The sequence below is a fragment of the Gallus gallus genome, chromosome 18, assembly GCF_016699485.2.
Source record: "Gallus gallus isolate bGalGal1 chromosome 18, bGalGal1.mat.broiler.GRCg7b, whole genome shotgun sequence".
Lineage (NCBI taxonomy): Eukaryota > Metazoa > Chordata > Aves > Galliformes > Phasianidae > Gallus > Gallus gallus.
Genome location: NC_052549.1, coordinates 8,186,093 through 8,203,571, shown reverse-complemented (window position 1 = coordinate 8,203,571; position 17,479 = coordinate 8,186,093). Strand labels below are relative to the sequence as shown.

The following is a 17,479-nucleotide window of genomic DNA, read 5'->3' as shown; positions in this document are numbered from 1 at the left end:
ATTGCTCCCCAGGAATAGAAATTAAAACACCATAAGCAATATTTAAACTTTCTTGAGCACATTCCTTCCAGTGACCTTCTAGCCTCTTACCATCCGTTCAACTTCGTTAGGGTGAAGCTGCTAATAAATGAATGTCGGTGGAGAAGGGAGAAGTCTTGCAAAGACTGATTTGTCCATGTCCTACTACACAACAGAGTTGCAGATCTGAGAGTCTTCATGCCTACTGTATGATGTCAACCACTAAACACCATTTCATGAATAGTGAACACGAATTACAACACGGAATGAAAATGTAACTGTTAGTGCCTTTTAAAAAGTGTCCCTAAAAGAGCTGGTTGCCCATTTTCTACTAATCATTATGAGAGAAAAGTCCCTTTGTTTAGGAATTGGGTACAAGGTGTAATTTTCCAAGGCAAAGTCAGCAGCTCCCACTTGGAAGAACGTGAACTGCCATATACTGAAGAAATTTGGAAAGATGGCCCACTTTGCTGACATTTCAGAATGGGAGTGGAGATCTTGCAAAGCACAGCTGTAGGCTCTGCGCATTTTGGCACGTCAAGCAGCCACTTCTAGTTTGTCTCCATTGCTTCTGTGCTTTGCCAGTAGGAGATGCCGTTGTGAAGTACAAGAAGTTCTTCCCCTGAGGTAGCGTGGGAAGAAAGAATGGGGTTCAGGAAGGAAGAGAAAAATTTGGCTCCAGGAACAAAATTAAGTCTCTCCAGTAGCAGCGAAAAATTTTGCAAGTAGGTCACTTAACTACAAGAAGTGTCTATTCAAACATTTTTTCCCTGTGTGGTTGGGCCTAACACTACACTGTTTAATTTTTCATGATCTGTTTGGAGGAGTTGATTGGCAGTGTATTGTAGGCTTTGCCTGCTGAGCGGATCATTCACACAAGTTCCCAAGCAGTCCCTTAACACCACCTCGATCTGGGAGTCCTGGAGATTCCCAGAGTACTGTTAGTTCTGTCAACACGTGGATTCTTTCCTCCTCTGTTCCTTTAAGACATTGGTGTGTTTTTGGCATTTTCTGCAAATATTTGTGTAGCTCACCAAACTTTTTAGACCACTTTTCTTCAGGGCCCTCAGTCGTAGATCCCTACACACTGACAGCACCAACAGAGCTATCTGTGGGCTTAAAATTAGGCAAGGACCAAAGCATTTTGCTGAGTCAGGACTTTACTGCACTGCACTATAAACAGAATTCATCTGAAATGCAAAGGATGTCATAGGGCACAGCAAGTCCTGCAAAGACAGCAATTCAAGGAAAAGAGCAGGATACACTGTAAAGCTCGGCATTGTGTTCCAAGGAGCCAGGGAAGGAATTGTTTTGGCTCTGTTTTGAGTGGCACAGGTGACAGCAGAGGGGAGGGAGGAGGCTCAGAGAGCACCAGTAAACGCTTTCATCTGCTATTCTCAGTGAACCACACAACCCGTCAAGCAGTTGCCATGTGCGAGAATTGCTCTGTCTGTCCTTGGGTTGACACAGTGAGGTCACCAGGACAGTTGTCAGATGGGGACCTTTCCCACAGCATTTACCAGGAGCCCTCTGTTCCTTTGGTCCTTCCCTGCAGCCCCTTCAGATACACAACCAAAGTTCCCCGCACAGCCGCACCTTTTCCCCCTTCCGCTCTCCGAGGTGCAGACAGAACCACCAACAGTTCACGTACACCCGACGGAACAAATCTTTTAAACCCAAAGATACCATGACATCTTAAGCATACGGTTATGAAGGAAAAGTTCAAAACTCCATTTTAAACCACTTAGGAGGGGATTTACCAAGATTCTGCCTAATGTTCAGCTGACGCATTGTCAAAAAACATTCATCACAAACCTTTTGAAGTTCCGTAGCTCCCCCCGTCATTATTAAAACTGGGACTGCAAAGTTTGTTATCAGCCTCAGAGCACACAGAAAATGCTTTAGGTACTTTTCATGTCAACCTTGCAGTCTGATTTGGAGACTATCACCCAAAAGGAAGCGTTGCCAATCAGGTCACTGCCTGACACGCCGCACGGCAGCGCGGAGCGGGCAGAGCTGCGCCTCAATGATCCCCCAGCAATTCTCATCTCATTTGCTTTTTATTAAAAACTCTGCAATAAAAGGCAATGGCACAGAGGAGTCCGCCACGCTCTGAGCAAGATTTCTGGGAAGACCTGATGTCAGCTTCTGTGTTTTCAAGCAACTCCTCGATTCTTTGACGGCATGTCATAGGAATGTCCGAAATGTCACACTGGTGGAGATGCTCCGCTAGTGAAAAATTGCTGCTGTGCACACAAACGGACAAGTAAAACATCTGGTTTTGCTGCTTGCTCTATTCTTACTAACAGCTCCACAAAAACAAACATCAGGGGATCGAGCAGAATTTCCTGAACATCTGACTCCCAATAACGTGTGTTTATCAATCAGCAGCTGAACAAGGCAATCTCCTCCCCACTGGGCGCTCCATTCCCAACCCCGTTTATCACCAAACTGCCACTTTAAGTGAGTGGCCTGAAACGTTACACCTGGAGACACAACTGGGGTCCCGGCAGACCCCTGGTGCTCTACAAAGGTCCCCTTCCAAACACATTCCTCATCCCCCATGCACGAAGACCTACTAACACAAGCACTGGTAACGGGCTTTGCAAAACATCTTACTCTGCTACACTCTCTTATAAAGAAAACATGAAAGGCTCAGTTATTTCCAATCAACAGGCTAATCTGGTTCCCGGCAGGAACAAAAGAAAGCTATTCATGTTGTGCAGTGAACTACCAGACTGCCTGATACTGCTGGAATTCTCCCTACTACGGAAAATTATACACATCTCTGCGTATACTCACACGCAGAAGAAAGCTAATAACGTCTTTATATCCTTCAAAGTAACCTTAATCAAAAATATTAACTCACCAAGCAAACCACTGCTTTGAGAACTGAGCAGGAGCTGGCCTGACGCCTGCATGCCTGCACACCCCATGCAGGCAAGGTGGGAGAGGCAGCGAGGCAGCATCCTCTCAGATTATGTCTCTAATTCAAAAACTGGAAGTTTCTGACAAGGGAGGACATACCCTTGGAAACTTGGAAATTCCTTCATTTCAAGTCTTGAAAAATTATTAATGACCTCCGTCCCAATTACATTTGCAACAAGACATGACAGTGCAATTGCTCGCATTTAAATGTATGAGGGAAAACTGAGCATTTCTGAAGCTGGATGGTTTTTTTTAGTCTTGTTGAGATGAAGCTCATTTACTTAAAAAGAAAAAATGAAAAAGAACATCCTCTGCAGCTGGTCAAACAGATTACGAAACTCTAATCTCACCAGCCTGAGGAAAACAAAAACTGCTTTTCAAGTATTTATTTTACAGAGGGCTGACCTTATACTTTTAAAAGATGCATTAGTAGAACAGATCAGAACATCCCAGAATGTTTCTGATCTTGTTAATCATGTAATGTTATGACAGAGATGCATGCTGTCATAATACCAATGATTCTAAACATCTCGAAAATCCTTTACGCTCATCTTTTTTCCAAAGCATCAGACAGGGGTGAGATCTATCCCAGCTCCTTTGGAAGCTTTTCCTCCTCCATTTTAGAGCTCTGGAATACTCGCACTAAATATTTTAGATAGAAAAACACATATGCACATAGCAAAGAACAATGCCAGGCTCTACTACCCACTCAAGTGTTTCTGCTAGCTTTTTATTTAAAGTATTTGACACTATCTCTTGCATAAGTCCTTTCTGGGAGCACCTACAACTGTACCTCCTTAGCTCTAAAGTCATCTTTTCTGTTGAACTGGAATCACCAGTAAAAAAATAAAGCGTGAGGGCAGCTTAAACTCATTGGCTGCACTTCCCTTAAAAGCAATTCTTTGTCAGAGCTGTTTGGTCTATAAGACGATGTGCAGAACGCACTGTGGGCAAAGCAGACCTCTGGGTAGGGAGCTCTGCTGCAGCACTTAAACAGGGCCCTGCAATTGATGCTTTGATGCCGATACTTTCACTGCTACCAGTGACAAATTAGATGCAATTTGTACACAAGTAAACTTGGAAGAGGGTAAGAAAGGGAAAAGACATGCCACAGCTATTTTTGACTTTGAGATACATTCTTTGTGGAACATCCAGAACTCTTACTGCAGTCATAACAAGGCAGATCTGATTTATGGGGAGTTTTGATTTAGTTTCTTTTTATTAAGTCTTTGATAACTGTCAAACCCTGCAGGACACTTCACTCATCGCCCAGAACGCTCTGAACAAGGACAATATCCCAAGCCAGCCTTCTCCTGGTTTCAGAAATGCTTCTGCACAGGTAGGGAATGCTGCAGGAGCTCAGACAGCCGAGCGATGCTCCATCAGTGTGGAGTGAGGGCTGCCAAGCCTGCTTGGCACGCCTACAAGCAGGGCAGGCTCTTTTCATTTTTCCATATTTTCTTTATGTGTAAGTAGTTCCAAATATTCTTATATAGATGACATTTTTAAAATGCAAAAGCATTAAAAATAACAGAAAGCAGATAAAGTTCTGAAGCACCACCAGTTTCTCATTTGTGCCGTTACATACTAACGTCTCTCATTAGACCTGCATAGCTCAGCGAGCAGAGCTTTCCAGCTACCTCAGGCACACTCAGAAAACTATTCCTTATCACATATGAGACATAAACTGTGAGGAAAACAACACAGGACGTGGCATGAAAGACTTAAGAATTCTGATGCTGTTAAAGTCGCATCCATCTTGACGCAGCTTTGGGATCTGATAAGGAGGCAGCAATAACCTTATTCTCTGCAGAGGCTTCAGGAACAGCAAGCTAAAGAGGAGGAGGCACAATAGCCTTCAAGCATATTGAGGGAGGCTGGATTATTAGAGCCAGGTGCTGGCAAATGAGTTCACAGCAGTGCCAAACCCGGCTTGCAAGCACATTCCATGTGGTTCAGGATGGAGAGGAGACCTCGTAGAACATAGGAGAAAAGAAAAGGCACTATGGACACATAAGCATCTGAAGGCAGACAGATGCCTTCTAAAATAAGTCATTATTATTTTAGATTTCTCCTCCAAGCTACCTGCAGAAATTTGACTTGGTCTGCAGGCATCTCACATTTGGTAGCCCAAATTTTTCTTTATACAGTTTCATTCAGCCACTCCCATGTTTTCTGTAAGTAAACAAACTCCCTTTTCACGTTCAGCTTTCTCCCATTTGTACTTCCAAGCTCTCTCCCATAGCAACCTGGGAGCAGAGCAGCAGTGCCGGGTGCAGGACAGGTGCCCATGGGCATCCTCCTGCCCAACCAAGCACATCCTCTCTATGCCTCCTCCAGTTTAGGCTCTGCTGGTGGAAAGGATGCAGAGTGAGAAGAGAATCACACTGATAACAGCAGTAAGAGAGTCGAGATGGAACACTGAAGACTACTTATGGGCACCCATGGTGGTTCCCTGAGCAGTGATGTAGAAAGCAGACAGGGCCTTCAGTTTTGACTCACAAATGACCTGAATGTGGCCCAGGATGCTTTCCTCCCTTTCTACACAGCAGGAGTTATTTCTTCCTGATATTCTAAAGAGAGATCAAATCCGGTGCGAAACTGAGCTGTGACTTTATGGAAGATCTCAAAAAAAAACAGTGAAAGGTGCACTCAGTGTCTTGTCTTCTAAGGCTGACATGGACAAGTTTTGAAATGTAGATCTCATGCCATGCTGGGCCAGGAAAACAGCATATTCAGGGCATAAGCTTCCAGCACAAAACTACTTGCAAGGAGATGTGATGTGGGGCTCTCTTCACCTGCCAACAGAGCTGGCAGAAAACTAAACAGGTTCTGGAGAAGAGCTGCTGCTGGAGGCAAAGGAGGAACCACTACAAGAGTTGCCCTGACCTGTGAGGAACTGGCCTTTTCGCTTTGAACTTCAGCAAATCTTAATGAATTCTTCATAATTGGCAATCTGCTATTTTCACTGAGGATATAGCTCTCTTGAGGTGCCAAATGTAGGAGACACATTAGAAATTCAAATTTGGGGTTCTCACGATTGGTTGGCCGATGCTCATGAAGGCAGTTCCAGCAGGTACCTTTACCACTACTACTGTTTGGTTCCATTAATGGATTAGATCATTCACAAACACCACCAGTGCTGAACCATTTGGTTCTGTAATCACTAACACATTGACAGATGAAGTTATTCACTTTAGTGCCATGAAAACTTGAACTAAAAGTAAGCAGAAACAGCTTTAGTAACAGAAGTAGTTAAAAAGCGGTTGTGTCAGAGGACTATGGGTTTTGTTGTGCTTGATGAATCTCTGCTTTACTCCTATTCCAATCCTTTCTTATCTGGCAGTTGCATAGGGAACTTTTGCCAAGAAGCTCATTGAGAGTCCTACAGCTTATCCTGCAGGGAACACTCATTCCATCTGCCTGAGAATAAACTTAATAGACCCCTAAAGAAGAAAACAGGTGAGTTCTGTAAGCTCCATGAGGTGGTTTCCTCAGTGGAGGACCAAAGGCATTTTGAAGAGTTCAAAGGCACAAGTCTAGCGATGAGCTTATGAAGAAGCTTCAGCCTTGAAGCTCCCAGTCTTCTCTGCAAGCTTCAACATCAAGTCTACAGCCTCCTTCATGCATGTTTGAAAGGGTTAACAAATAGAATACCGCACTGAATTCTATTCATCAATGAAGAGAATGAGCACAATGTAGGCAGTGCACGAAGCAGGGGCAATACGCCGCCCCTAGGGAAGGATCCCAAACTGCAATGCAAGGTGGAGCATGTGCATTAAGAGCAGAACCCACATGCAGAAGGCTCAAAGAAGAATACATATTTTCAATGAAACTAACTTACTGTTTTGCCTTATGTACTTGTACACTGTATGAAGACATTGAGGCAGTCTCTTTGAACTGCAAGGTGAACCAGGCCTAAACGAAAGTGTTTACTGTATAAATTTTAACGAGAAAGAGGGCAAGATTTGATACACAGAAGTAGTATTTTATTCAGTTTTGGGGCTCCAGTGTTATTTTGGCTGCCAATTGCACAAAAAATTTCCACTGAAGGACAAGTCAAATTTCCCTTAGGATGAAGGCATCCAAAAACTTACTGAAGTTGTTATACTAGTGCCTATGCATTCTTTAAGCAGATGAACTGGTTCATTTTGAATCCACGTCAAACCACAAGAACTGGCTGATAATAACATTCAATTAAAATGATCTGCTTTGTTTTTTTTTTTTTTTTTTTTTCCAGAAGAAAATTGGCTGGCTGCGAGAGCGTGCATTTTCTACCAGGGCACAAAAGAGTGATTGATACAAGAAGGAAATGAGATAGGATTATATCTAGGATCAGAAGGGTCAAGTCTGGTGACAGTATTTTTAGGTTTAACCTCTTACACAAATTCATGAGATGAAAAAGCCACTTCTGCTCAGCTTGGAACTGTGAGAAAGTCAGAGCCAGAACTCGCAAATATAGAAGCCATGCTAATTAGACAGATGTTTTTAAAACCCCAAACTTTACTCCCAATGCATATTTGTAGCTTTTGATGTACTCGGTGCTGCTTCACACCACGCGGGGCTGACTGAGAAGAGCAGAAGCTGCTCCCCTGCTAGGCTGTCTGGGTGAGTTTGCCATCTGATCTACTGAATACACAGATAAAAGTCCTCGCCTACTTTTTTCCTTTTCAAGTACAGTACTGTAACTTGGAAAGTTCCTTTCTTCTCAACTCCACTGATGCAAGAAAGTGGCAGAAATATGGCAGCTTTGGCTGCTTTCCTTTAGTCTTCCTTTGTAATAATCCTTTACTGCTAAGGAAGCTAGGTGTTTTCATTTGTAGGAAAAATATCACTTTCTAGAAGATACACTATTTTCCAAAAATGGTGAGAATGCTACTGACCCTTCGATTCCACTGCTACCCCATCCCTAAATACAGGCACTTATCCCATACAGCCTCAGAGTCACCAGGTTTCTCTTGTTACTTTTAAGAAAGGCTCAACTACTATGCAAAAAAAAATGATAAGTTTAACAGGCATATTGCTATTTTCCTGTGATCTGCCACTCCAAAGTGTTTGCAAGTCATTTTTCAGAAATATGCTGATATGTGATCTGCTAAAGTTACAGAGCTGCATGTAAAAGTGGAGAGCCAGCAGAAAATTTTCAATGGAATCTGAAGATCTCTAAAGTCAATAATAATTTTGGCAAGAAGATTTTAACGCATAAGGCTGAAGTCCTCGTTGGCTCTCTGCTGCTGATATCCCTGGAGCAGCTAGCACCACAATTAGCACAGAAACGATAGCAAACTATATTAGAACATACAGTTTTGCCAAAAAACATTTACACAAATGCTAGAAATCGTGTCGGCATGCTTGAATAAGTTAATGCAATCTGCTGCTATTTTATCTCACTCCTGGGATCAGCCACACCGTAAGAGAGATATCTTAGGGAAATACACGCTGATGAGTAGGACGGGGTCCACATCCCCAGATCTCTATTTGCCAAACCCTGCAACACGTGTTACTGTGCCAGGCTTTAAAACCTTTACTGCAGAGTAATAAATGTTTGTGGACTATGGAAGGTTTGCTTTGAAGATGTCATTTTCCCCAGCAATCTTTTGTTGGTTGAATATATAGTTCACACATATTGTGTTTCCACCTACACGGCTGGAGAAGCCCTGCAGTCAAGGCTGTTCCAGGAGCAGGGAAGGAGGCTGCGTTCCAGGAACTCACTGGAACTGGAACAAAGAACAGCCCTTGGAAAGTCTACACAGTCCTATGCACAGACTGCTTTGCAGATGCCCTGTGTTTGGAGGACGTTAGACACTTGTTTGTATCTTTATCTTTTTTATTTTTCCTCTCAGTAAAGTCCCAGGGATTTGAGCATGGGCTCTTCTCCCAGGCAGCGTGCCCCAGAACTTTGGATCTCTCCCCAGCTCTGTCTCTCTAAGCTCCGCTCTCTCCTCCTCATAAAAGTCCCAGTGCTTTTTGGAGAGTAAAGCATCTTTGAAAAGCAATAGCACAATGTACTGCAACTGTTGAGACAGCCTCAAAAAAGCTCATTTCCAATTTTGTATACTGCAGAGAAAAACCTTGTCTGCTCATCTTCATTACCAGCACAGGCTCACGTTGTCAGTATTTAACGTTCATCATTAAGAGCGCTTTCTCTGCAGCCTTCTAATAGACAGGGACCCCACTCATGTTTTAACTGCAGTTCTGGCAGTTAAAAGCAGTGATTTTATGGGTTGTTTTGAAATCTTTTTTGGCATTTTTCCAGCGAAAAATTACTGCAGTCTACCTTGCTAGAAGAGACTGATAGCTTCACTATATGAGATTTTATATTTTATCATGCATTTATGGCATCTTTAATTCTGTAATTTGGGGACTGACAGATGAAGTGTGGCCTCCCTTTAGGGCTGAGAAAGAACAAAGAGCACTCAGGCAGCAAAGCGTCTTCTGCAGGGAAAGCAAAACACTGAGGACAACAATGAAAATGTAGGAAAAATCCAACCTTCTAAACCTGCCCAACAGAATTGGACTGCAGCTCAGAGACCAGGCAAGCACTGGTTCTAGGCTTTTATAAAACCTGTAAGTCTGATTTTGCTGTTGGCCATGGTAAGTTCTTCAATGTGTCGAGACATGAAAAGTGGAGAAAAATGCCAGAGTGCAAAGTTTGCTGCGGGAAAAAAAGATGACTCAATTCTTTGTCTCACAAAGCATGTCAAAGATATTATAAAGTACTTGCAGATGCTCAGCCACTCAGCTTGCCTGATTGACTAAACATCTGAAACCCTGTAATTTTGAAGAGAAGGTACTGTGCCTCATACAATGAAATAATTTGTGGCAGCAGAGAAACAGATATGATTATGAAAAGGAGAGAGGACTTTTTAAAATGTTGGTTGCTATTAATAGCTGATTAACCTCAACACAAAAGTAAGCCTTTTTTATTACCATTACCATTCACGATTGCGTGGATACAGCCTTTTTAAAGACAGACGTGTAATGGAATCATGAGACAGAATGTAACCAACAGGCAGTGAGCTTGGGGCTAAACCCTCATTTCTCTTGCAGAATAAATTTGGGTCAAACTAATGTTCACACCAACAAAGACCGAAAAGCAGGTACTTCTGAGCTCGGGCCCCACGTAAAAGAGAAATCTAAAGCATAAACGCCCTGCAGATTTCAATCTCCTATCTGTTTGGAAGACACAAGTTCCTCTGCTATCGAACGGGATGTAGGAAATTAAGCGCAAGATAATGTTATTTGCACGGTACATTTTCACGACTGCTTTACAACGCTAAGGTACAAAAATTTCTATGTTGGTGCCTTGTAACTCCCCACTAATAAGGACACTGCAGAATTATGACTATTATTACAGACTAACGCCAGCAACAAAGAAGTAGAGACCCATGAAGAACGACTAAATGTATTTAACATCAAGATAGTCCCTTAAAACTCTATTTCTCCACACCAAATGGTTTAGGATGCTAATGCTTTGCCACAAAGGCAATTAGATGGATTTCAGATCCCTCTGGAGAACTTGGTGACAAACACATCCCCGAAGATCTCCAATGACTGACAGAATCTGGCATGTCTGTGGTCACCAAACCATCCCAAACTGCAGTGCATGTTCTGACCAGATGTCTTATGAGACATGAGCCAGTGTCAGTTTCTACAGTGAAATGCTCATCTCCTTTTTATAGGGATTGATACACTAAAAAAAAAAAAAAACCAAGAAACTCTTAAAAGTTAGTATAAACATTACAATAAGATTTACTAAAAAATAATGCATCTTACTGGCTAAAGTTCCTCTTGCAGCTATTCAACAGCAGTCTACATTACAAAAGCTACTATCGCTGCACCAGTGCAGGGTGGAGAAGAGAGCAAGTCAAGACTCACTGACAAAGAGTCACTGAAAGAATATATCCTCACTTTAGCCCAAGTTTTAGGTTCTAGCTGTTAGCCTGCAGGGCTTTTTTTTCCTATTAATGCTTTCAGTGCTATCAGTTATACACGGACAGAGCCTTCTGAGCAGCTAGCCAGTACAGTCCTTCTGCTGTACACACAAAGAAAATGCTGAACATGTAAATTGTTCCCCCTTTATCTGCCACAGCTTGGAAATTTGTCAGAAGCTTTAACAAAAAAGTAAAGAACGGAACTGGCCCGGCTCAGAAAGGGGTCTGACCAGACTGCAAGTGTACCGTTAGATGTGGCCTCACACTGGGCTCACTCACTACCAAGAACCACTCCAACCACGCAGCACTGCAGTTCTGTTACTGCTTGGATCCCAACCCACCCCTAGCCCTGTTACTGCTTGGATCCCAAAGCTCCTCGCAGAAGGGATGGATGCACCCCCTGACGGGAGCTCAGGAGCTGGAGCTAATTTCCAGCCCTGCCACAAACCCGGGCAGAGTGAAGGCTCTACACCATGCTGTCTCGTTTCTAAGACAGAACCAAAAATGCTCCTTTTCTGTACAGTACACCAGGTCTATTTACCTTGCATGCTCTCTGACGCATCTTCTCCCTTTGGAAGCATTAATAAGACGTCTAAAACACTGACAGCTAGCTTTGCCTGGGACTTTAAAACCAAGAAATTGTAATTTTTCTTATTAAAAACATCTTTGGGAAATACAAAGTAATCCCAGTGTTTCAAAAGGTACTTTGAGGACAACAGGCTAAATACTTCTGCAGGACTCCCATCACTCAGCTCATGTTCCCACAGTTCTGACCTGCTTTTTTCTTTTAACGCTAAATATTATTTGTAATTACAAGAGGAATTTGCTAATAAACATGGCTGATATGAAAATCTATCTAAAAGGAGTTGATTCACAACATTTTTAGAAACATCGTTTCTCTCATATACTGCGTTTTAGAGGGGTTTGCAAACACCATCAGTATATTTTGACAACTACTTTTTGGAAACAAAGATATCAGGTGCCCTTCAAGAAATGTTCTGAATGCTTTAAACAACCCAAGGCTTAAAATTATTTGCTTTACTTTTAGCTGGAACCAAAGGTGAAAGGGAAGGGGGGTTACCAAGCAGGAAACCTCACACAGGGACAGTGACAGCAGAGCATTTTCTGATATTTGCACTGAGAAACGTCACTGTGTTGATAAAGCCTCAGCCACGTGTTTGCACAGAGGAAATTATTTTCTTGCCCCAAGACAGGGCAGCATCTAACACATATACGATGCTGTTGAGAGTGCTCAGTGCCCACATCAGTCTGGACAAGTTCAAACCAGAAGTTTTCTCCTTTGTGCTGCTATGGCTATAAATCACACTTCTGATTTTTTTTCCCCTCAGCATCTTAAAATATAATGAAGAAAAACAACTGCTTTAAACTTCTTCACGTGAAGAGGAACGTTATTGTATGACATTCCTTCCTAGAAATCTTTTAAGTTTTATTTACTAACGGAATTAATCGGATCGTGATTTGGCTGACACACAAAGTGTTGAAATATATCATCTTCAAAACATGTTTTCCTAATGAAATTTTGGTGTTAATTCAGGGGATATAACAGAATTCTAGAATCAGTAATAAGAGCCAAATAACAAATGTGGTTCTTCTGGCAAAAAAGCATCATTCTCTTCCCCTTCTGTTGTGGGTTTGTTGCTGCATGCTCTCCATCATCCATTTCTTTCCACAATCTGCTATTTGATGTGGATCCCCACTTGGCCATCTACTTCTGCATTAAAATATTCTGACCGTTTTGCAGCTCTGTTTTGCAGCTCTGCAGCACTTTCAATCTCAGATTCCAAAAGAATTTCACAAAAAAAAAAAAAAAGAAAAAAAGAAAAAAAAAGAGGCTAGGGTTTCATAAATCACCTCCAGGTATCTCTACAATGCAATCAGCTACACGCTAGAGCTGAATCCAGGCAGTAACCACTGCCAACAGCATCAGAACAGTTAGGTAAATGTTCTGACCATTTGACAGTGCTGAGCTCTGGGCTGCTGTGGCTAGATTGCTATCAGGATGTAAGACAGCTAGTTTAAATTTAGCCTTAATAAGTTTACACAGCACTTACATCACCAACAGAGCTCCTGCATAGACATTCTCAAGAGTTCAGCGTCCAAAACCTTCCAAAATCCCTGCACAAAGCATCACAAATAGGTTAACAGACACTGCAACTTAAGAAGCTTTTCCAACCATCTGCAGGGCATTAATATAATTGTGCTCTCAACTAATCCTGCGATCTAAACCAATGGTTCCTAATCTTTGAAGTGTAAGCACATTAGGGGAGCAGCATGGCACCGAGACCAGGTGAGCATTGCTGGCTTTGCCCCATGCCAGGCCCACTGCAGTGCCCCTGTGCTGTGCTCCAAGGAGTGCAAGTCCTGGAAAGTTCAAAGCCAAGAGATCTGCACAGCACGGAGCTGTGCTCCTGAGGCCATCCCCTGTGCCAGCGCTGTCGTAATCCCAGCAGGCTCACATTCACCAGCCGAAGGAGGCAGCAATAGCAGTCACCTCGTTGCTCAGCGCTGTGTCAGATCACTGCAACTTGGATGCTCGCTGCTGGATGTTGCAATTTGGTGGTATCCGAAGTGGATACCTCCTAAGCCACAAGAAAGGAAGTTCACCAGCCAAGCTTTTGCCCTGATTGTATGACTCTGACAGCACGAAGCTTGGCTTGCCCTAGGCCAGACAAATCACAGTGCAATACAGAATGCCAAGTCCTTTAAGCATGTCTCAAACTGACCCAAATTGAGGCCATCTGAAGACTAAAAGGGTTGCTTAGATTGGGTTTTTAGGTTGTCAAAAGATGCAAAATATTCTTAAGTTTCTTTTATTCTTTTTTTGCTAATGCTTAAGATAGTATTAAAAAAAAAATCAAGACTGAGGAGATGGATACAATCATGAAATAATAAGGACTTAGAAAACTAGAAAAGAGTCAGGAATTTGCATTAACATCAAAATCATGTACTATGGCATCCACATCTGGATATCACTTTACTGACTAAACGTGGAACTTCTCTGAGAGCCAGTTGGTTTCTGTAAAAATATATTTCTCCCTTTGAAAAGAATAATAAGTGGAAGGCCTTACAGGAAGTCACCCAATACCATATAAAGGATATTGCGATCTGTTCCTCAATGTTAGCTTAAATCTATGTTATATTCAGCAATTGCCTGTTTTTCAATGATAGTCTTTTCAACAGCCTGTATTAAGTCCTCTGTAAGGCTTATAACATATTAAGAATTGCTTTGTCTTTAGAATGTTTCTTCAATCAACTCTCATGGTCTTCAGCTTACCCTGGGATAGATGCCTTTCCTTATCCCCAGTACATCTAGGATTCCACTTCACCAGGAACAGTTTTTTTGCCCCAGGCTAATAAAAAGCAAAGTATTTCTGCATATGCTTGTCTAGAAAGTATGTGTGGTTCTTAAAAACAGAGTGATTGAATATTAAAAACATCTCTTTACTCTTGTAGAAGTATATGCAGCAGTTCATCTTCCTAAGAATTTTCTGCTCAGATATCTGGCTTTCAGTTCACTTCCAATAAATCAGTGGTTTCAAAGGAAGACTTTTTTTCAAGTACAACCTTAATGATACAGAACAACAGCTCCAGATCTCCAAGTATAACATCTCCTGCAATTTCTTCCCCATGTTGACCAAATCTTAGAAAACACAGCACCAGAGCTAAAAATTGACCAGGACACTGCTTAGAAACACTGCACAATTCCCCTTTGGTTTGTATGTATTTCATTATGTTTTGAGTCATGATGTCTAAATTAAGGCTATAATGGCAGAAAACACAGTTGCCCAGAGAAGGATTTCATTGAATCCATAACCAGTAGTGTTCAAAAGCTGCTGTTACTAACAGCTGAATTGCTTCCATTAAAGGTAACTTTTGTGAATCTATAAATCCAGTAATAGCACGTGCACCAGGTGTGAAGAAAAGAAGCTGGCAAACAGTCTCAAACATGTTTTACAAAGCTATAACTTCTGAAGGTAGAATGCATGACAACTGGTGAATCTCACTGTATTCCAGACTATATGGAAGGATGCTTCACTGTCACAGTGCTTTTGTACACCCAGTTGGCCACTGGAAAGCTGAGGAACTAATAACGCATGTTCATAAGTGGCATCACCCCAACTGTACTCCAAAATAATGGGAGCTAACAATATCCTATTTGCAGATCCCAGAGAAAATAAAACCTACCTCCATTGATCCAGCTTGGATAAAAAATTACAGCTAACGTTTATATATGTACACCTTTGACAGAATAGACTAAAGGAGGATCAGAAAGAAAATTCTGCTCCTCAAGAAACACACACAAAGGAAGGCACACGTCTGAGAGAAAAACAACATTACGTGATCCATGGCAAAAGGAAAAAGAACACTCTCCAAATAAGGAAATAGTAATGTCAACCTAATTTCATTATGCAAATCATTCAAATTTAGAAGACAACATTAACTGTACCCTACGTGAACAGCAGACAGTTCCAACATGTGAAATTCCCACCGTTTCTTTTCAGCACAAGAAGTCAGAAAAGGAGTTGTTTTTTCACGAGTTCCTAGATTTAACAGTGTCACTCTTTCTTTGGTATGGCAAATGTCCTTACTAAGAAAAAAGGCGTTTTCTCCTTCTCCACCATTTTTAATGCAGTGCTTTAGCTGCCAAGCCCAGCAGATCACAACTTTTCAAAGATTCTCCCTTTGCTCTTTGCTACTCAGAGGAAAGATGTTTAAAAAGAGTCCTCTGCAGCCGATTGGAGGCAAGGTGTGTGAGCAGCAAGGAACACCGTCCGGACACTCACACCAGCAGTGCCTCTTTAAAGAAGCTTATAAAGGGCCAGAGAATGCAACTCTGATGCAAAACAAAGTACGTAAAAATGTTAATAATAATAACCTTGTTTTCCCTCATAGTTAGCAGAGACTTTGCGTGTAGCTTGCAGTGGAACTAAAAACATGCTTTCCTTCATTGTGTCCCTAATCACAAATGCTGCCATCATCTCATGAGAACCAAATGGAAGCTGCTGTGATGCACCATACGATGGTGCTGAAAACACATTACAGTACCTGAGTTAATACTAGGAGAAAAGCAAAGCTTCAAGCATTTGACTGAAGTGGATGGGTTAGATTTGCCAAACCCCACCTTCAGATGCAGGCACATGACCAGCCAGAAGCAGAGGCTGAGTCACCCCACGCATCAAAGCCAAAGTCCAGTGAATGGAACTATTGAGTGCCGTGCGAGCAGGAACCATACCTGCGTTCATCTGCCCACTGCAGAACAGTGCAGTTAATTACACCAACCCAGCTAGTGGCATCAGTGACTAAAATCCCCAGATTACCTTGATTGCTCTGTTATTATCTGTAATCAGCTGCTGCTTCTTATCTTCAAACTGTTGTACAACTTCCTGGAGCCGCTGTTCTGCAGCGAGCTGCTGCCGGCTGTTCTCTTCTGTCAGAGAGGAAATGGTTGTCTTAAGTTCAGCTATGATCTAAAAAGAAAACAGCATGCTAAATCTCTCTTCAGTAACAGGCGTGTACTTTGCATGTTTTTATGCTTGGTAAGAGCATGGCATTGGCATATTGCTGTGCAAGCCCAATGTTCTCAATTAACAGATTGCACACTGGCAGGCAGGAAATCTCATACAGGGAAAAGGAAGATAGTGAGGCTACAAATAACAAAAATTGCTGAACACAAAGTATTTGGAAGAGTTTTCCACTATGACATTCCAAAATATTTATTCATGAGAACAAAGCACATCTGTGATCTTCAAAATATAGGATGTTTGCAGTTTTCCACTGCCCTGAAAGGAGTATTGCAAATTTACAGGAAGATAACTGTGTTTGTTTCCTACAGCGATACCTTCCAGCTCCACAGAGCCCACGTTCACCTACTGGGATGAAATGCTGAACTTCATGGTGGCACTTCAGAGCTGCTGAAAGGAACGCACTGTGCTTGGCAATGCAGCAGGACCTGATTGAACGCCCAGGACCTTGCAGTACTCCTTTAACATGATTCACTCCCAATTTGTTGACATTTACTTGTTTCACTATTATTATTTTTTTTTTACATCATGTGGAAAGTCATAACTACATCGGATCCTTCAGGCTTATTTACAGAATGTTAGGCTGACAGGGAAGTCATCACTGCACCACACGGGAGAGCCACTGACTTTAATGTACATACCCAGGCTCAAGGTTCAAATGCTGGAGCTGAGAACACCTCCAACACAAGCAGCCAGGGAGGAGATACCGGGGCACTCAGATGTGCTTGCAATGCTCCTCATCAACACAGAGCACTGAACTATACTAAGGCCACCATTATTTTGGAAGAAAAATGCTGTTGCAAAACAACTACTAATGGGATGGGACTGATGTAATAAGTAGCATTCTACAAGAGATGGTACTAGAACCACTGGGAAGAGGAAAACGACTCAGAACTTTACTTTGAATTTATTTCTCTATGTCTTACTGGCCCTGAAGATCCTACAGAGCAAAGCAGATCCTGAGTAAAACATACATGGATATTTCCTAGATTTGTGCATGTTTTGTTTTGTCACTTGAAAAAAAAAAAGATAAAATAACCCATTAATATAACAGAA

General features: G+C 42.1%; 1 protein-coding gene across 5 annotated transcripts in view; it reads right to left on the bottom strand.

Moving 5' to 3' along the window:
• The window catches only part of CEP112 (centrosomal protein 112), a 139,941-nt gene that overhangs the window by 20,639 nt on the left and 101,823 nt on the right, over positions 1-17,479 (bottom strand). For 3 of the 5 annotated variants that reach the window (NM_001282178.2, XM_015279867.4, XM_046901964.1), the window contains one exon: positions 16,220-16,369. The exons of 1 other annotated variant lie outside the window; for it this stretch is intronic. In NM_001282178.2, coding sequence (NP_001269107.1) covers positions 16,220-16,369 — 150 coding nt within the window. The remainder of the gene's footprint in view (positions 1-16,219; positions 16,370-17,479) is intronic. One more of the 5 variants, XR_005840589.2, reaches the window with a different exon arrangement.